General features: G+C 53.4%; 1 protein-coding gene and 1 long non-coding RNA gene across 2 annotated transcripts; one reads left to right on the top strand and one right to left on the bottom strand.

Annotated features, from left to right (window-relative positions):
- Nucleotides 1–1,806: 1,806 nt before the first annotated feature.
- On the bottom strand, nt 1,807–14,696 carry LOC110482740 (uncharacterized). The gene is made up of 2 exons (XR_002467450.3): nt 10,173–14,696; nt 1,807–1,991 (listed from the first exon to the last, which is right to left on the bottom strand). It is a non-coding gene; the product is annotated as an uncharacterized LOC110482740 (long non-coding RNA).
- Nucleotides 9,665–19,008, top strand: SPARC (secreted protein acidic and cysteine rich). The gene is made up of 10 exons (XM_021552201.3): nt 9,665–9,725; nt 15,394–15,462; nt 15,626–15,676; nt 15,832–15,916; nt 16,331–16,452; nt 16,659–16,779; nt 16,965–17,098; nt 17,267–17,415; nt 17,959–18,107; nt 18,291–19,008. Exons 2-10 carry the CDS (start codon nt 15,406–15,408, stop codon nt 18,317–18,319), a joined length of 897 nt encoding a protein of 298 aa, XP_021407876.1. The 5' UTR covers nt 9,665–9,725; nt 15,394–15,405; the 3' UTR covers nt 18,320–19,008.
- The last annotated feature ends 1,518 nt before the right edge of the window (nt 19,009–20,526 follow it).

Raw genomic sequence — 20,526 nt, 5'->3', positions numbered from 1 at the left:
TGACAACAGGGGCCTCAAGCTTAATCTGTTGTGCACAGCTTCAAAAAAACCCATCCCACACTGCTATTGTCAGGGTGATCCCATTGATTGCATCATCAGTCTGCTTGGAACATGGGGCTGTCTCCAGGGCTCAGGGCAGGGGTGCCTGGGGACCAGCCCTGGGGTCCCTGGGCAGTGTACAGAGCAGCCCTGGGGTCCCTGGGGCTGTCCTGGGATCTGTGGACAAGCCACAGTGCAGGCTTGTGCTGTGCTGCTCTACAAATAGAGTCTAAGGTCCTTTGGCTTTTCCCTTGCCTTTGTCAGCTGGTGGGAGCTGGTTATTATTATTATTGTATTCTTATTTTATTCTCCTCACAAAGGCATGGGATAAAGGGTCTCCCTTTGGTGGAGAAAACTCTGACACCATCATTTGCATCTCTATTTCCCTGTGGTTTTGCCTTCCCCTGCATCTGTGCAGTGTTCCATGCTTGTGGCCTCCCAGGAGCAGCCAGCAAAGCAGGCAGCTCGGTGGGAACGATCCAATTTCCAGGGCAACTGGGACGGGACTGAGTCCAGAGTGTCCTCGACTCACAGAGCCTCTCTTATTTCTCCACAATTTCCTCTCCATTTGCTTTCTTAGTTCAGCCTGTCCTTTGCCAGGGAAGAGGCCAAAAAAGCAGAGATGTGGCACATCCAGAGTCCTCCCAGCTGGCTTTACAACTGCTAGGGGATTTTTAGCTTCCCAGTTTCAGGAGCAGCCCTCCAAACTTGCCTTGCCCTGAGGTCAAAATGTGTCAAAGTATGGTCAAAGCAAGAGCATAGGAAGGCAGGAGGCCAGCTCTGACTCTAACAGCTCTGAGCTGAGCTTCTCACCAAGGGTCCATGTGCAGAAAGCACAGATGTGTATCCCCAGGTGTCACTAGTGCTGGTTACCTGTGCTATGAACAGCTGAAGATACAAGTCCTGGTGTGTCCAGAAGAAGTCCAGAAATCAACTCAGCAAAGTGTCCCCAACCCCCTCCTGCTCACAATTCAGAGAACTGCTCAAAATTCCTCCAAACAGGGTCTCAGCATGCCAGTGGGATGGCACAGGCTCAGCTGCACCCCAGGCCTTGCAAGGGGCCAAGAAACCTTCCCTGTGGGCCACCCAGAGATCCAATGAACAGCAGGAGCTGTGCTCGGGATCAATGCTGAAGAGCCACTTCGAGGCAAAGGGAGCTGGGCACGAACTGCTCTTTGCCATGGAAAACAATAGACCCAACCCAATGCCAGAGGGTTTTAAAATTCATCCCTAGAGCAGGATAATGCTGAAAACCCCCAGCTGTTATTTGCAGATTTGCAACCCCAACAGAGGAGCAGCCAGTTCCTGCCAGAGCAGCAAACTTGTTTGTGTGTCTGTGTAAAACTGACAGCCAGGTGTTCCTCCCCACGCCAGCATTGTCCTTCTGTCCCCAGCTGTCCCTCTGTCCCCTCTGTCTCAGCTTTACGACATGTGGGGAGCAGGAGGGCAAGTGTCCCTGTCCCAGCTGCAGTGGGCCCTCCCTGGTTTGCAGGGCAGACCTGGCTCCTGGGCTGGGCACAGCAGCTGGAGCCCCTCCCAGACACACCAGGCTGGGACCACGCAAAAAGAGGGGCAGGAGATGAGATATTTCTCCTCCCTTCATTTCTTCCAGAGCCCCCAGAAATTCAGGGAGTGGGATGAACTTTCTGATTCCACTAGAAATGGTTGAACACTGAGAGGTTTGGGAGAGGTCAGAGAAAGATGTGTCACTTTTCATCCAGCCTTTTCACCCACACTTTCATCCAGAAGCAGCCCAGATTCCCTTGATAGCACTCATTATTTTTATTGCCTTGGAGAAAAAACAGCATGAATGGCCCAGCCTTGTCAGATCAATGTCAGATCAGGCACACCTCAGGCAGTGAGGACCTCTGTTCTTGAGGGTTGCAGTGGATAATTTTGAAAGGTCCCTTGCGATCCAAACTCTTGTATGGTTCGGGATTCTCCAGAGTTACCTGCAGAAGAGGAGCAGGAAAGGAGCCCTTGGGCACAGGCAGGAGCCAAGCTCCCTCAGCAGCTGCCCGGATGCCCTTGCTGTCCACAGCTTCATCAGCCTCTGTGTGTGTTAGTGAAGGAGCAGAGGAACATCACCAGGGCAGGTTTGGTGCCTGCAACCTGCTGGGTGGCCTTCAATAATCCAAAAGCACAGTGTGGTCTCCCTCCTGTTTTGCAGCTGAGTACCTCCAGAGGGGCCCAGACAATTCCCTGCACCACCCCACTCATTGAGAAAGCTGCTGTTTCCATAATTTCCCAGTTCCCACCTTTTTCCCCTAAGTGAACAACACAATTTTGAATGTTCATGCCATTAAAAATCCACTCCATTAATCCTGGTAGTAAATCCTGGGCAATCTTGCTCCCTGGGGTGATGTGGGCAGGCACAGGAGAGAGAGTGCAGTGGGTACCTTTGGGCATATCTGAAGTTAACTGCAGGGTGACATCAGCAGCGCTTGTGTCTCATCTCTGGAATTCTCTGGTTAGCCTTTGCAGATGCCTGATACAATTAATGTTCATTAGCAGTCTCACAGCAGCATCACACAGGAGAGAGCCCAGTGTTCTCTCTCTCCCACATTTCAGAAAGGATGTTGTCTCTCTGCTTGTCCCATAAAATAGAAGCTTAAAGGGGACTTCTCTGAATCTGATAGGTTTTTTAAAACTGTGATTTTGGTCCCTCCATCTCCTTAAACAGCTGCTGATAACATATGCAGGGCATACAGCTGGGGAAGCACTGCTAATTTTAGCAGCTCCTGAGGGAGGGACCCTGCTCTGGGCCAGGCACAGGATGGAAAGTCACAGCGTTTGCTCAGGGCCCCACATGACCTCGCTATTTTGGGGCTGCCCACGTCCCACCTTGCCCCAAGCCCACAGACAGAGTGTGGCACAGCCCCGAGCCTTCCCACAGCCCAGCTGTTCCTGCCACAGCACCGCTCCTGCCCAGCCCCGGCCAAACGGGATGGTGGCTTTTGAAGGGGAGTAAACAAGCTTCAGGCTAAATTGAGATCCCCACAACTCACACACTGAAGCAGTGATGGACGAGGTATTTTCTGCCCACATATGTCCGCTGTATTTTCATCCAACTAAGGGGGTTGTGTCCTCTTGGGTTTCCTTTACTCCCTGATCAGTGAAATTCCATCAAGCTCCATACAGATGATGCAAATGATTCCTCCACTGACTGGCCCTTGCAAAGGCCTATAGATGGCCTTAAACATCTGAATTGCTCAAGGCAAGACGATTTTAAGGAACTTGAACTCCCCAAGGTAAAATCCACACTGGACAGGGGAGCTTGGAGAGGTTCAAAAGTGCACATGAGATGATTTGAAAGGAGCCAGCAAGCAGAGATGGTGTGGAGGTCAGTGCTTGCACTTGGTGTTAGCCTGGAGCAGCCGTGTTTGTAAATCACAGTCAGATGCTAAAATTCCAGAGTGCCCTCCAGCACTGCCCCTACCAGCCCTGCCTGACCCTACAGCCCTTCACACGGCTCCTGCACGGCAGGGGTGGCTCAGGGTCACAAGATATCCTGCCCCAAAATGTTCTCCAAAAATATTTCCTACAGTCTCCCCTAATATCTTCTTTGCCAGCTTTAGATTTGCTTGCTGCCTGTGACTGGCTGTGGTGGTGTAACCCCAGTGGGCAGCCAACACTTGCTTTTGCCTCTGTACCCAATCCTCCCAAATGCATCTTGCCAAGACCAGTCCCATTTTGCCTCCTCTAAGGGACACCCTGTTTATGGAGCCTCCTGCATCCAGCAGCCTGGCTCACTTGTCTGGTACATCTCAAGCCAGGGCTTGTTCTGAAGTGAGCTCAGCTGGAGCAGAAAGTGTCAGAGCAATGGACAGAAAAATGCAGATTCTCAGGGTGGATCGGTGCAGGCTCAGCCGGGGGTGGCCCAAGAACCTCAGGCAGCTCAAGCAGCGTGTCCTGCCTGGATGGGCCCACAGCTGCAGCACAGCTCGGTTCCCACCCAGGGATGTGCAGTTCAGCCAGCAGCAGTGCTGGGGGGATGTTGTGGCCTCTCGGGTGGCTCTGCCCGGAGCTTTTCCCGGTTTGTGTGCCCGCAGGAGCGGGGCTGTGCCGAGGGCAGCGCTGGGGAGGAGCGGGAGCACGGGGGGCACACACCGAGTCACTGTGAGTGGACAGGACTGCCCGGCCGGGGATGTTTTCATAGGGTTTTGCCAGCAGGGAGGGTTAACAGGAGGACACTAAAGTCCTGTTCTTCAGCCTCCACGGGGAGCTGCTAAACTTTCCAGGCTTCAACTCATATTCCAGCCTGCCTGTCACCAGCGTGCCTTGCCCTCTCCAGCACCGGCTTTTCCTCCTCTTTGCCTCCAGCAATGCATAAGCCTGCAGCGAAAGCAGCCCTCGCTTACAGCCCTTGTTCTCAGCTGCTGGATCCTGGGAACAGCGAGTTATCCTGAGGACACCAAACCCTGCTGCCTGCTTTGCCTCTGCTGCCATCCCAATCCATGGCAGCTCTGCCCCATCACTGCCTGGCCCCACTGGACACTCACCAGCCTGACCACTGCATCACGTTTCCAAAGGGGAGCCTTGTAAATGCTCAGGAAAACCATTGTTTTCATCCCTTAGATGTAAGTTGGTGTGGCTGATTAAATTAAAAAGGGTTGTGGGGTAAGTGGCCAACTCATCTGAGAATAAAGCTTCTCTTAGAGGACCTCACACTCTTGACCCAAAAATACAAGGCTGGCCCCACAGAGTTTTGTGAACTCTGGAATTTGTATTTCTGGTCTTTTCCTCACCCATGGTTATTGCCACTGGTTTCCAGATGGCATTTGGTGTTCTGGGGCTGCCACAGCTTCACCTGGGTACTCCCATCAAAGCTGCCTTTTAGACTGTGTTTCTCCATGGAAAAGAGCTGCCACTGCAGCCCAGGAGCTTCCCTCCCCACATGTCCCAGGGGCCTGAGAGTGGATTCCTGTTTATTTCCTCAAGCAGTTCTATTCATATCCTTCAAAAGCTGCCAAACTGTCAGGCTCAAGAGGACTCAAAAGTGCATTGCAGGTAAACATCAGGAATAAGGTGGGATTACCTGGAGTTAGCAGCACTTCTCTCTTGGAAGTTTTATTTCACCTCCTGCAAGTCACAGGCACAACTCCAGCACAAGGTCTCAAGCAAGAGCAGAGCTGGGCTGAGACACCCAACTGTAATTCAGGCACTCAACATCCCTGTGCCCACAATGAGCAGGGAACAGCCCCTGGCAACAAGGGAGAGGCCTTTTGGGATGGACATTCAGGTTCTTTGGATACTGTAGGTGCTGGGCTGGGACCAAACTCAGCCAGCTGGATGTGCCTGAGAGTTTCAAATCAGCTGAGGAGGTGTCCTGTCTGTAAGTGCCTGCTGTGATGTCTCCAGGCAGGGCTGTGGGGACTCTGCCACAGGGACAGGGTGGGGGCTACAGGCAGAGGGGTTCTCTCTATCACCTTTCTGGGTGTTCCGATGGGATGCCCAGGAGCAGCATCCTGGGCAGGGCAGGGGCAGATGCAGCACACAAAGCTCCTCTCTTGCTCCACAGATGAGGAAGGTGATGGATGCTTTGGCCTCAGTTTAGTTTCAGGAAGGACAGACAGATTTCTCCCAAGCCTGCAGCCCCACACATTTGCAAGTGAGTGAGATGACAATGCAGGGAGAGTTTGAAAGAGGCAGAGACCTTCCCCATGGGGCATGGAAGAGCCTTCCACCAGAGAACCCTGGGACAGCTGTGAGAGTCCACCCACATCATGGAAAGAACAAGACATCCCACAGTAAGCCTGTCCTGCCTCCTAGCTTTGCAGCCTGCTCCCAGGCCATGAGTCACTGCAGAGCCGTGCACAGCTGCCTTTCCATCCCCTGCCCTGCTGGCCTCTGCATTACAGCTGAGAATCGGCAATCCACTCCTCCTTCTCCATCTGCTTCTGACCAGCAGCCCAGTGCAGGCATTGGAAGAGGCTGTGAGTGTCCATCTGCTCCATCTGAACGGCATCAGTCCCACAGCTCAGCTCAGGGACAGAGTCCCATCCCACTGGGAAGAATTCCTTGCCCCACACAGGACAAAGACAGCCCCTCTCAGGCTGTTCCAAGGGCATTTTGGGTTCATCCTGCCCTGTACAGATGGTGCTTGCAGTGGCCCTGCATCTGCTTAGTGCAAGCCCAGAGAGCACAGCCCTTCTGCCTCTGATCTACTTCTGAAATGGAAAAAGCCAGAAACCCTCCAGCTGACACACTCCCAGAGAGCAGGAGAGATGGGAAATTCCTGGGGTAAGCAGATTCCTCTCTCCTCTGCATTTACTCTCAGCTTTCCTGAGCTGGTGCTGAGCTCCCACCCCTGCAGCCATTGACTGCCCTGCACCTGTGAGGAGCTCAGCCTTCAGTCACACACTCAGGGATGAAGATTTAGCAAATTACATTCCCATGGTTGTTCCAGGGCATTCTGTATATTTATATGCACTTTGGGTTCGTTGTTTTGCAGCAGCATCCACCAGAATTCATGCAGACACATCCTCTAGAGAAAAACTCATTAGAGAATCCATCCCAGAGCAGAGAGAAGGAAAGGCTCCTCACACTGACAGACTTGTGAGCAGGGGACAGCAAGATTATTAAGCCACACTTGTATCACTCCTACAGAGCTGCTCACTTGCCTTTTTCTTCATCTATTACAGCAGAATTGTTCCCCTCTTGGAAAGCACCAGGGTTTTTCAACTGCACCAGTCCTGATCTGCCCAGCCTGGCTCAAAGCAGGATGAAGAAATTTGGATTTTAAACTGGGGTTAGCTGGAGTTCAAACCTCACCCCTCCAGACCTCTTGGCTTTGCTGTAAAATGAGCTCAAGCCCCACAGGGTCTTGCCCTGTGTGCTGTTTCCATCGGAGTTTGTGCAGTGACTTGAGCTGGGAGTGAGCGCCGGGAGCCCTGGGGTTCATCTGCTGTGCCCAAAGCCCCACAGGCACAGGGTCAGGGGCCTGAGCTGGACCTGCTGCAGCCCTGCCAGGGTTCCCAGGACTGAGGAGGCCCCTTGGGCAATCCCCTGGTCCAGATGGCATAAGACAGCTTTCTAAATATGTGTGAGGTCTAGTTTTCCTCGTGGCAGCCTGACAGAAAAATCTCCTTTTTGATGACCCCACTAAGCCTTGCAAGAGTGGAAAGGACTTTTCAGGACTTCCTTTGTAAGCTCTCAGTCATTTCTGGAGCTCTTTAAAGCTGCTGAGTTTAAAGAGCCAGCCAGTTGCTCCAGGCTCTTTGTGATCCCCCTCCATCCCACTGCTGATGCCAGGCAATGTGCCCTTCCCAAGGCACAGACCTGGCTGTCCCCACCCTGTGCACAGAGCACCCCTCACTCCCACCCCCCGGGCTCACTGGATGAGCTTGGGGGCCATTTCCAGATGTGACTGCACCACTGCTTTTTGCTCTCTCTCACACCCAGGGTCTAAGCCGCCACATCCATAAAGAAATCCCTGCTATAATTATCTCCATGGCACTATCATTTGTTTAGGCCCTTAGTAGAGGGCTTAACTTCAGGCTACAGTGCAGAGCAATTGCCACGTTGTCAGTTAGAAAAGTAGTGGTTTCTTTTCTCTTCTTTTTTTTTTTTTTCTCTCTAAAATTTTTTCCAGATGTCTTTTTTTTTTTTTTTCCTTAGGAGAAGAACCAGCAGCGGTACAATTTCAATGTGAGTCGTGACTAATCCACTGCAGAGAGCATTCAACAGCTGTGTCTGGCTCCTTGGGTTATGACTCAAGCAGATGAAACTTTGTTTTAGGGAATGTCTGACCTCTGGAGCCAAACTGGACCTACAAGTGGCACTGGTGGCACCTGGGAGCCATGGACACTTCTGATGGGAGGACAAGGTGCATTAGAAGGACCCATGGAGTCTTAGAAACCATCACAAATCCAGCCTCCACAGGGACCTGGGAGGGCCACGTGGAATATTTATTAATGTCTCTGTGAGCGGTATCAACATCCACATATCAGCACCCAGGGATGGCTTTTGGGAAGTGTGCAGTCAAGTAAAGAAATGGGTGAAAAAAATTTTCCTCTCTTGTTCTTTGCCACCAGCCTCCTGAGCTGCCTGATCACAGAGATTGTCTGTTCACTGGAAAGTGATGATGGGTTCTCATTAACCCCTCCTCCATTCTTTCCCCTTTGCCTTCCTTTTCTGTCCTGTTTATATTTTTTCCTTGCTGGCCATGGGATGTTTAGTCTTACATCTGATCTCTCACATGCAGCAGAAGTGCTGTGAGGCTGGGTGGGGAGTGAGCAGATAGATCCTGCAGAGCAAGGAGCCAGCACAGCCTGGCAGGTTGTCACGGGCCAGTCCCTGTGCTGACATCTAAATCCTCAGCAACACCAGTGGGAAGAGTTAATCACCACCCAGGTCCATGTCTCAGCCCTCTCAAAGATAGCACATAATCAAGAATGAACCCAAACCCCAGGCAGCCAAGACAAAACACAATGTTGAATTTTGCTGTGATCTCATGTGTCCTTCACCCAGCATCCACAATCACACTGCTGGTGCCCAGATGTCCCCAGTCCTTCTGCCTACATGGGACATCATCTTTCCATTGCCCTAGAAAGCAGCCCCAGGGTGAGTTTTGATGCCACAGGAGGATCACAAGCTGCAAAGAGCTGGATTATCCACGGGGCTCAGGACAGCTCTGTATGTGACAGAGACATTCTTTGGGTGTGCCCAAACTGTAGCAATTTTTGGCTACTGGTTCTCCTTTGCAGTGTGGTGCCAAGGCCATGCTGGTGCTGGGGGAGCAGATGCACCTCAGATCCTCTCAGCCATGGACAGATCAAGGGGAGAGGAGCTGGGTTTTCACCCTGGGCATAGAGAGGAACAGATGGGAAAACTCAACTCCAAACAGCTTTGCTGCTTGGCTGACTCTGGCTGGGCAGCTGCTCCAGCTGAGTTATGATCTGTAAAATCAAAATAGTGTTTGAAGAGACCACTGAATTCAGCTGAGTGGCAATTCTGGCTGGGTTTTGTTCAATCAGTCCAGATCTGCTGGATGATAACCACAACAGAGAGACCACTGTGCTGAGAGTCACATCTACCAGCCCAGCATTTCTCTGCCTACTTACAGCATTTCAGATATGTCTTTATCCTCTACATTCTCTGGGTCATTCTTTCCTCTCCCTCTCCACAAGGCAGTCACGGATATCAGCAATGTTAGGAGACAGGATGGAGAAGCAAAAACTCTCCTGCTTTCCTCTGCATGCCGCTGAGGATGGGAAACACCAGCTCAGGGACTGAGCTACACCGCTGAGAAATGACAGCATCTAACATTATAATTGCAGCAGGTCGGGGTGTTAGGAGGTGCAGAACCAGGCAGAGAGATGGCATTCCCCTACCCCGTGTGCTGTCATCCAGAGAGCTGGAAACTCAGCGCAGGCAGTGCTGTGACAGTGACTCTGCTGGGAGGGCTGCGCTGGGGACTGCTCTGCCCCTGACAGGGACCCTTTGATTTTCAGCTTGATTTCTCTGGTCTATCCTTTGGAGCCAGGCTCAGGAACTGCCCACTGGGAAGCGGAGGAGAGGAAGAGACCGATTTGGAAAGCTAGAGAGGAGGAGGAGGAGGGGGAGAGGCAGAGGGAAACCCAGCCCACCCTTTGGCTTCCTCCTGCCTCCTTCTAAAACTTGCAGATTCCTCCAGCCTGTCCAAGCGCCTGAAGTTCCCTCAGCCGTGCTGCCGGGACTGCGAGGTATGGCCCGAGCTTCGCGATTGCCTTGCTGTGCTTTTCCTCCCGCTCGTGGGGTCCCTGGCCCGGCCCGGGGAGAGTCCAGCGCTGGCAGCGCGGCACTCGGGATGGGGAGCTGGACGCTCTCCACCCCAAGTGCTGCATTCAGAGACCCCTCCTGACTTCAGCCCTTCCTCCTCTTTGCAGCATTTCCCCTTCTAAGCTGTCTCTTATTCCATTTCGCTGCCAAAGCTTCAATGCTTTGGTGGCATCTGACTGTAAAGGTTTAGTTTGCCCTCATTCTTCTCTCTGCTCCCTTTTCCCCCTCTGTGTTTTCAGCTGGTGCTTATTTCTTTAGTGAGATCCATGACACCAAGGTCTGGGCACATCAAACCAGCCTGCAGAGAAAATCAGATGTAGTTACGATGAATTCTCAGCCTGAGGTGTGTTGGCAGGTGATGTTTTACTCACCAGAATATCCAGAGGAAGAACAAAAGAGCTGCCGACTTCATGTCAGCGGTTTTATTTTTTTTTCAGTGCGGCCGATCTTATTTCTCCTTTGAAAAAAAAAAAAAAAAAAAAAAAAAAAAAAAAAAAAAAAAGACACTCGGCTTTTTGTTCCAAGCAAACTCTGAAAGCTTTTCAAGTCTGCTGCCCTGGCTTGCCAAACTCTGGCTGATCGACTGCTAGGGGGACGGAGATTGCAGGATAGGAGGAGCAAAGCTCTTTCGGGGTGTTTTTTTAAGTTTTAAGACCTTGGGTTCCGTCAGGCACAATTTTAGGTCCCCACAGAAGAGACGAGGGCTCGTTTCCTTTAAAGGCAGCTGCTGTCCTTCCCGGCCCGCTGACGTGACAGTCTCACTCTGCTCTTTGTGTCCCTTCTCTAAGAAAGCTCCACTCTGTTGCATCCAGCCAAAAAAAAAAGGGAAATTTAACCAGCTGGGGGCCGAATTCCCACCCAAAACAAAGGCAAAAGTTTCAAGTTGGAGTGAAACCGGGGGTACTGGGAATGTCACCAGTACTCCCGAGTCCTTAGAGACGACCAACTTGAAACAGCCCAGAAGCTCAGCATCCCTCCAAAAGGACAAAAGTTAATTGCAGCCGTTTGTTAGGATCGACCAGGCGAGTTTTAAGTGGCACAGAAAAGCTGCTGCGTCCGGCAGAGCAGCTAAAGCCAAGCCATTGTCTGCCACATAGGCAGGAGCAGGGGTGCGGGCGGTGTTGGGAGGGGGAAGAGCAGAAATAAACTTTTCGAACTTTTTTTCAAGCCCTTCCTTCCACAACACTCTGCTCTTCCATGACTCAGCCCCAGAGGAATGTCGGCTCCCATGGAAACCTTTTCTGGGTCCTCTGGTCCGAGGGATGTCGGGGCTGTTATCGCTGGAGCGGCTGTGGCGGGGCAGGTCCAGGGAATGCTTTGGAGATGGTTTGCATTTTTGCAGAATATTTATCGGACAGTTTATCCTCTGCCTCCTCTGTGGGATCAGCTGGTTGCACCCCCGGAGCCGGAGGGACCTCCCGCACCTGGCACAAAGCATCCGGGCTGCTTTTGGCACTGCCTTAGGTCCAGCCCACACAACAGAAAAAGCAGGACAGCAGGACAGCAAAATTCTGTCTCGCCTGTCTGCACAGGGCTCATCCATGAGCGGCTGCCTGCAGCTCACTGCACATCCAGGCTCTATTCTTGGTATTAGTTTAAGTGTTTTCTATCATGGACTCAATCTACAACCTGGAGAAACTATGACAGCTTCAGCACACAGCTGTGGTGGGGCTGGGCTCTTGCTGTCCTATCAACAAGCCCTGCAAGATGTGAGCGTTTCTGAGCTCACACGGAGCTGCTCAGCTCCCAGCACAGGGAATGGGCTCACACAGAGCTGTGGTGTAGCCGTGTCTTCAGTGACTCTGCACAGGCACATGGGGTAGGGAGACTTTTTCCCCTGCTGTGTTTTATTCAGAGTGTGAGCTAAAGGGAATTTCACTTCCATCTAAACCTTGCATGGCTTTCTGAGCCTGCACAGTGCATGAGAGGGGTCTGTGCAGGTGGCAGGAGCCGGGCTGCACCCAGGGCAGCTGCAGCACATCTGGGTGAGCCAGCACTGAACGAGCAGGGACCTGTTCAGCAGGGAGCTTCGTGGGAACTCACACAAACAACTCCGGCTTCAAATGGAATTTCAGCTTGGGAGTGGCTGCTGAGTAAAGCTCAGAGGGTCTTGCCTGCGTAGGGAGGGCAGGGCCAGGCACTGAGGACCTGGCCCTGCTGTTCTGTCTCTGTTGTGTCAGTCACACTTGGTCACCCATTTGCCCCTTGAACACTGCGGCCCCAGTTGGGTTTGGCAGAATCTTTTTCTGGACCAGCCTTGCGTTACCCTCAGTGTGAGGTGGGGTATGTCAGATGCTCCAGAGATGCAGATGAGCAGTGAGCAGAGGGAGGGGAGGTGCAGGAGAGCCTGGGGCTGTGCCCCCCATTGCCCATTCCTGCCTCCGTGGCTGCTGTGGGAGAGGCAGCAGAGCCCCTCGCCCCTCGCCCGGGCTCGCAGGGGTGGCAGCCGGGGTGAGCCCGCTGGCTTCAGGGAGGAGCTGTCAAAGTGGCCAGGGAGAGACTCCTCCCCACGCTAACGTGGCATCCCAAAGGCTTACGCAACCCTGGACAGGGCCAGCGCCACATGGACCATGGACCATCCATGGAGCCTCTCCTGGAGGCTGCACCCGCTCATCTGTGTCCTCCCCAAGCCACCGAGGCCCCAGGCTGGGGTCCCCAGACAGACCCAGTGGCACAGACTCTCCTCTGTGCACCACTGCAGGGCATGTTCCCGTCGGGAGGAACTGATGGTGGTGCCAAAATCTTGTGGGGAGCGTGGTAAAGAGTTCCCCAGAGCAGCTGGTTTGGAGTCTGTGGAGGTGCTGAGGGTCAGCCTCAGCCCTCTCTACACCCCATGGTTTTCTTCTTTGGGGTATGGCTGCAAAATGCAATGAGCAGCTGGTGCTGAGGGCCATGCTGGAGAGGTGAACCACTGAGAGGGGTTTGGGGGAGCCCCCAGACTCTGTTTAAAGAGTGACTGGGAGCTGAAGTCCCCATGTAGGATGCAAGTGGGACCAAGGATTAAAAAACCTGAACAGCCCATGGTGCCCTATTGACTGCTCAATCCACAACATTCAGGAGGGCAGGCCTGAGGGAAGTGTGGTGACCATGGAGCTTCTCTTATTCTATATTCAGCAGCCTTTTCTGTGCTGGTTTCCATCATCTTGCAAAGTGCTGGTGTCTGTTGATTCCTTTAGGATGTAGAAGAGCCTAAGTTCCCGCTTGCTAAAATATTTTTCCCTGTCCAAAATGACCTCCTGGCTGCACCCCCTTTGCTGCCCTCTGCTCTCCATGGGGTCACAAAGCAGTGCCAGGCACTCCCAGTGCAGAGCCCCTCAGGGATCCTCCCAGGTCCCTCCAGCTGGGCGATGGATGCTGAGCTCATGCTGTGGCCCAGCTGCCAGCTCCAAAAGCATCCTCTTGGATAGCAGGACCATGGTTGCTCCACAAGGAGGGAGACTTGCACCATGTACCACATTATCCTTATAGCGCAACCCTGTGTGCAGGGCTCCTGAGCTGTTATTTCAGGACTTTTGGCCACCAGGCATTCAGGAATGATCATTTGGAACCCAGCCAGGGGCTCACAGACACTGCAATGTCCTCACTGCACAGGCTTTGCCTCCAAAAAGTTGCTATTTTATAATAAATTTGTTTTACCATCTAAGGCACAAGACAGTTCTGCAGAGCTTGTTTGCTCAGAGTTTTTCATGCTCCTTCTTCCTCCAAACACAACACTGGCAGCTCCAGCTGTCTGCTGGCTCCTAGCAAACATGACCCCACTTACTGCATGCCCAGACTTTGAAATTTAAGGCTTTTTTAATGCTTGGGGAAATGATCTAAGATGGCCTTGGCATGAGGTTGGGTTCTTCTTAGTGCCACATTCTACAAGTGCATGCACTGCCCTCTCCTCCAGGCTGGGCACTGTCCAGTGGACATCACTGAACCTCAGAGCACCTTCCAAAGCAAACAAACCCCTGGGAGAAGCCCAGGAGGAGCCTTTACTAGCCAGGGGATATCAGCAAGGGAGGAGATGTCCAGAATCACCTGTACTTTTCCACCTCCCTCCCCAGACAACCCTTCCAGGAAGAAAGAACCAGTGATCTCTGCTGGCAAATGCTGGCAGAGCTCACAGAAACCTCCAGAACAAATGAAGATGAGGGGAAGGGACAGCTCACAGCAAGCAGGAGAGGAGGGAGCTGCTCAGCTGCAGCCTCGACAGAGCCTAAGAGCTCATCACCCCTCTGCCACACTCCTCTGCCACAGGCCCTTCACACCACCACAGCAGCCATCCCCACCACCCCTCCAGCCCTCTGACATCCCAAGAAAGCTGTCCTCCATTCCCTGACCCCTGCTTGGCACAGACACCCCACCAGAGGCTGGGGGAGGTGCTGAGGTTGGAAAGGATTTTCTCTGAGTGGCCAAACCTCCCTAAATCAGGAAGCAGAGCCCAGCCTGGTCGGTGCCCTGGCAGCAGGGCAGGTTTGGTGTGGTTCTACACCCAGAGAGCCGCTGTGCACGAGGAGGGAATGGCTGCAGCGACATTAGATACCCTGGGAGAGAAGAAGAAACCTGGTCCAACACTTTCTGTCCCAGCAAATGCCTCTGTGTGCCTGCCCAGGGCGGGCTGGGAGCAGGTGGAGCGCAGGAGGGCAGGCGGAAGGGGAGGCCTGGCAGGGGCACAGGTGCCCTGGCTGGCAGGAGAGAGGACAGAGGACAGAGGACAGAGGACAGAGGACAGAGGACGGGGTGTTGGTGTTTCAGAGCCCCATGGGCGGAAGGCAGCGGGCAGTGCCACCTGCATATTAAGCGGCCAGCTGAGCTCCTCTCTGCCCGCACACAGAGCTCAGCCCTGCCAACAGGAACCGGGGGGGACAAGGACACGGGGATGTCACCAGCTGTGCTCTCCTCCTCGCTGGGCTGCCTCTCCTGCGGGGGCTCTGTGGCAGCCCAGGCGCAAAGGGCTCATCCTTCTGGAGCTGTCACAGCCACAAAGTGTCTTGGATGCCCCAAACTCGGTCTGGGGACCCTCAGGTCTGAGCAGGAAAGGGAAAAACAATAGACACGCCAACATTTTGGGGTGCTGGGATGAGGGACTGGTGTCTGATACCCCTAGGGATGCCTGTGTCCCTGGGGGAAGGGGTTTTCTAAAGGATTTGATTCTCAAGTGCTCTGTCTCATTGTCTCTCTGTTATTTCTTTCCTTCATCCACTTCCATATGTCTTCTGATTTACAGCTAATATTATAGACTTTCATTCTTTATACCTGGCACTCCCATCAGGGGATTTTTAACATGAAAAATGTGGGGGGATTGGTGAAAAAAAAAACCCAGAGAAGGAAAGAGCCATTTTGACTGTGATTTTCCTAAAGGCATCCAGGAGAGCAACAGACATCTAAACTCCACTGTCTCATTTTCCAAAATCAAACCAATTTATCTTGGAAACACGATTTGGCCCAAGGTTTTGGCTAGAAAAGCCAGCATGTGGGTCTGTAATACTGAACAGACGAGGCAGGAAATGGAGAGAACACCCTTCTCGAAGTGTCTGCTCAGCCTGGAGCCCAGCAGCACACAGTGGTCTCCTTCCTCATCCCTCCTTTTCCTCTGCTTTATTCAAGGTCTGCTGAAAGATGAGGGCCTGGATTTTTTTCCTTCTCTGCCTGGCAGGCAAAGCCCTGGCAGCGCCGGTAAGTCGGGGTTGTTCATCTGGAATAGCCGATAGCTTTTATAACAAATAAAGCAGTGAGGAATGAGGAACAACTTGAGGGTGGCCCTCCTGCCTGTTCCAGTGGGTCACCCCCCTTGGGACTGTCCTGTGGACCCCCCACTCATGTGCATTTTCCTCTGCAGCAGGAGGCTCTGCCCGATGAGACAGAGGTCATCGAAGACCCCACCACAGAGGTAGGTGGTTCTGTCCCTCCTCCTCACCCATCCCCTCAGCACCCACTGCTCTGGAAAAAAACATCTCCAAAGCTCTGGGGAGCCATGGGGGGCTGCTCTGCCTCCCAGGAGCTGTGGCTGTGCACCCACAGCAGAAACACCAACCTGTTTTGCAGGAGCCCGTGGGGGCTAATCCTGTCCAGGTGGAGGTGGGAGAGTTTGAGGAACCCACGGAGGACGTAGAGGAGATTGTTGCAGAGAGTGAGTCACTCTTCCCCTGCCCTCCAGCTGGCAGGGACACTGTCCCCTTGCTGTGTGGGGGAGCTTTAGCCACCCCAACCAGTGAGGGGCTCCTTTGGGAAGGGCTGTAGCACAAGGACAATGCCATCTGGATGCACATTCAAAGCTAGAGGCACATGGCTTCTTCCAGCCCTGGGCCCTCTGTAAGCCCATCTTTGAACAGAAAAGCCATTGGCGTGCCTACAGAAAGGAGTCCAGGATTAGCCCCAGGGCTAACATGGATTTCTGGAGACCTTCACACCTTCCCAGTGTGAGAATAGATGTGGGGGCTGTCCCTGGCAAAGTGTCAGTCTTCCCTCTGTGCTGAGGTGCCCTGAGCGTCTTGTAGGAGGTGAGGATGTGGTTGCCTCTGACTTTGCTCCCCTCCTGCTCCAGACCCCTGCCAGAACCACCACTGCAAGCACGGCAAGGTGTGCGAGGTGGACGACAACAACTCGCCCATGTGTGTGTGCCAGGACCCCTCCAGCTGCCCCGCCACCGCCGGCGTCTTCGAGAAGGTGAGGGCAGGATCTGCTCGGTGGCCCAGGACAGGGAGGGACCCACAGGGGCTTTGCCAGAGGTGGTGACACACGGAGACAGAGTCAGGGTGGCTGGTCTCCATCTGGTGGTGCAGAAGGAGCCATTGCCACCCCAGGAAACAAGCTAAACATCTCATTTGGAGGCTCTCCCTGCCTCTCATGCAGCATCTCCCCTTCTCGTGCAGGTCTGTGGCACTGACAACAAGACCTACGACTCCTCCTGCCATTTCTTTGCCACCAAGTGCACCTTGGAGGGAACCAAGAAGGGACACAAGCTGCACCTGGACTACATTGGGCCTTGCAAATGTAAGTGGAGCCACTCCCTGAGACAAAGGCACCCCTAACTGGGCACAGCCCCCATGTTCACAGCCTGGTGGAGAGCAAAGGCCCTGGCAAGCTCAGGGCTGAGGTGGGAGGGCAGCGGTGCTGAGTGTCCAGGGTGTGCAGCTGCATGTGCAGATGCTGCACTGACCCCTGTGTGTGACCTGCAGTCATCCCTGCCTGCCTGGACACAGAGCTGACCGAGTTCCCCCTGCGCATGCGGGACTGGCTCAAGAACGTGCTGATCACTCTGTACGAGCGCGACGAGGACAACAACCTGCTGACCGAGAAGCAGAAGCTCAAGGTGGGGGACAGGGGAAGGGGTCTGGGAGCTCACCCCTACAGTGGAGGCCAGCACAGACAGGGAGCCTGTCCAGAATGACCTGTGGGATCCCTGTAAAGACCCTCCCAAGGCGGCCCCTTGCACCCCATTTCCCTGCTGACAAGGCCTCCCCGGCCTCTCCCATGGCAGGTGAAGAAGATCCATGAGAACGAGAAGCGCCTGGAGGCCGGTGACCACACCGTGGAGCTCCTGGCCAGGGACTTTGAGAAGAACTACAACATGTACATCTTCCCTGTGCACTGGCAGTTCGGGCAGCTGGACCAGCACCCCATTGATGGGTGAGTGCCGGCAGAGCAGGACAGGGACCTGGCCAGAACCATTTCCTGCCTGAGGACCAGGGTGATTTGGCAGTAGAAGGTTCAAGGCAGGCTGGAGATGTGACACCAGTGGGTGGCTGGTGACAGAGGTTGTGGCTAACCAAGCTGGAGTAGAGGCACCTTTGCCTCCTGCAAACTGCTCTGCTGCAGGAAGAGGGGCCTCCCCCAGCCCCAGCTGCTTCCACCTCCCTTGGGTGTGGAGTTTCTCTCTTCTCAGATTTACCGTTCTATGACAGTGCCCTAAAATATCTTACTCCAAAGTCCCTGGGATAGTGTCAGCAGCTGAGATGGCAGCTGCTGGCTCAGCTGTGGGTTGCAGATGGGCATGGGAGTGATCACACACTCAGCTGGTGGCTGTTCTGGCTGGCTGGCTGCGAAGGCAGATACCAGTCCTCGACCCCCGTGACACTCAGCGGCTGACACTGGGAGGGCACAGGGACGGTAGCCAAACCAGAGAGCTGGGCCAGCATCTTCCCTCCTGTGAGCGTGCGGCCGCCCTGGCAGGTACCTGTCCCACACGGAGCTGGCCCCGCTGCGAGCCCCCCTGATCCCCATGGAGCACTGCACCACGCGCTTCTTCGAGGCCTGCGACCTGGACAACGACAAGTACATCGCCCTGGAGGAGTGGGCCAGCTGCTTCGGCATCAAGGAGCGTAAGTACCGACGAGGGCAGGAATTGGGGTGGAGGGGAGGCCGAAGAGCACCCCCAGAACCCCCTCCATGCATGAAGCAATGCATCACAGCCAGCCCTGGGTGAGGGAAGCAGAAGGGTACAGGAACAGTGGGACCCTGGCAGTATCCACCTCCTAACTTTTGTCTCCCTTTTCCTTCCACAGAGGATATAGACAAGGATCTGGTGATCTAAACGCTCACCTTCCTGCTCTGCTGCCAACTTTGTCATGTTTTAACCTTCCCACTTCCTTTGGATGTTAAACTGCTTTTGTTTTGTTTTGTTTTTCCCTGGGAACAAGGTGCTAATATAGGTCTAAACATATGTAGTAACGGTGCTAAGAGAAATAACAGTCCTCGTTCATAGCCTTATCTATCACCACTAGATTACTCACCCAGCTGTTTCCACATGCCTTTTCTCTCTCCCACGTCTTTACTGCTGGTTGTTCCTGTGCTAAATATCCGCTCTGCCTCACCATCCGCTCTGGGATGGACTTCTCTGAACTTCTCACTAACAGCACGTTCCTGGACACTCAGACACAAAACCCTCTCAGCTGATTCACCACCAGTCACAGATGGCAGCGAGGGAAGGCAGAGCCAGAGGATGTAGGAGGATTGGTTCTCAAGCAGAGCAGCTGCAGGTGACATTGTGGCCACCCAGCTCGTGGTAGGAAGGATGGAGAGGGGTAAGAAAGAGTGGTAGGATTTTGTTTTCCTTTTTTTTCCTCCCATTCCCAGGGTTTGAATTTAGCAGTTATTGGGCACAAAAAAAAATAAATTATAAATTGAACAAGCAAATAGGGAAGCGCACAGAATTTAAAACAAATAAGATGAAATTATTCCCATCCTGTAAAATCCTCTTGAATAATAAAGGTTTGAAAGTGCTACATGCTTCACCATCGCTCAATGACCACGCTGCTGTAGTGTTTTCTGTGTGAGATGGGGTGTGGCTGCCTGTTCCCCGAGGTGTGTGTGGCTCACCTTGATGTTGTGATTCAGCTGTAGGTGAGACAAAGCTCTTGGCTCTCCCCAAATCACAGCGTCCTTAAGCACTTCCCACCCCTCTGCCTTGGCTGTGCCTAAATTCCAGCCCTGCTCTTCCAGGGAAGCTGTGTCAGACTTGGAAGGGATATTTCTGCCCAGAAAGTGGCGTGGTTGCCACATGCTCGAGGAAAAGGCTGTAATATTTTTTTTTCCTGTTGTGGATTTAAGGGATGCAAAGGATGGAAGGGAGAAGGTACTTGGATTTTGCTTTATACGAGAGGGTTCTGACAGGAGCAAAGTGATGGCTAAATCTCACAGGCTGAGAACTCTTTTTTTTTTACCTCTGAATGTTCCCTGTGCCTTACATTATTAAATTCCTGCCACAGTGTGAGCAACCTAATGAGTTTCTGTAATAAAAAATACTGACTTGAAACACTGACAATAAACCAGCCTGCAATGTTCCTCTGTTTAATCCCATCCTGGTGAGAGGGACTGCCCCCTCACCACCAACCTCAAGCATGGGTTCAAGTTGTTACCACAGGTGTCCCAGCCCCAAAAAAGGTTCTGGTCCAAGGTAAGGTGAGGTGTTTTTGCCTATTCCAGCCTATCACTGTAAAGGGCTTGGGGAATATTGGGTGGGTAACATGTGGGCAGAGATGGGATCACTGCAGCAGCCAGCACAGACACTCACATGGCTTTCAGGCCTTTGCTTTCATCAGCAATAAAATCCCAATAAAGGCAAAGGAGTAGGAAAATAAACACCCCCATTTGCATGGGCTAAAAATAGCCAAGTTGCAGCTTGGCTGAGCTGTGAGGTCCCTGTTGACAGCCCCTGTGGAATGTGCTGTGCTCCCAGCAGGGCTGTCAGGGCGGATCCTGCACGGGGTCACTCCTGGCTGCAGGGCTGGGGCAGATCCCACGGAACACAGACACTTCGTGTGGCCAAGGTGTTTGACCCCCATGGGAAAGCAAAGCCCAGGGGGACAGGTCACAGCACCCATTCCCCCTGGGCTCTCAGCCAAAGGGGGGTTCTCAGAGGAGACACGGTGAATGCCTCCCCACTGTGGGAGCAACAAACTGGCAGAACTGACACAGAGAAGGGCACCACTGCCCATGACCCCTGCAAGAGCCCACTGGATGTGACCCACCTCCAGGCCTGGAGAGCTGTTGAGAGAAGGTTTGGGCAGGGAGAGGATAGGAAGACAGGCAGGGGCTGCAGGAGATCAGCCATCCTGTGCAAACCTGCTTTCCAGTCACTCCCTCCCAAGCCAGAAACCCTCGCTCCACTCCCCTGTGAGGCAGCTCCCCTTCCTCCAGCTCAGCCCTCCTGCCAGTGCCGCCAGACAGGCACAGGAGCTTGGGTCCTGTGCAAGGGAAGCTTTTCCAGCCCTCCTGTCCCCTGCCTTCCCCTCTGGTGCA

This window comes from Lonchura striata, chromosome 13 (assembly GCF_050655825.1).
Source record: "Lonchura striata isolate lonStrDom1 chromosome 13, ASM5065582v1, whole genome shotgun sequence".
Lineage (NCBI taxonomy): Eukaryota > Metazoa > Chordata > Aves > Passeriformes > Estrildidae > Lonchura > Lonchura striata.
This window is presented reverse-complemented; position numbering and strand designations above follow the sequence as displayed.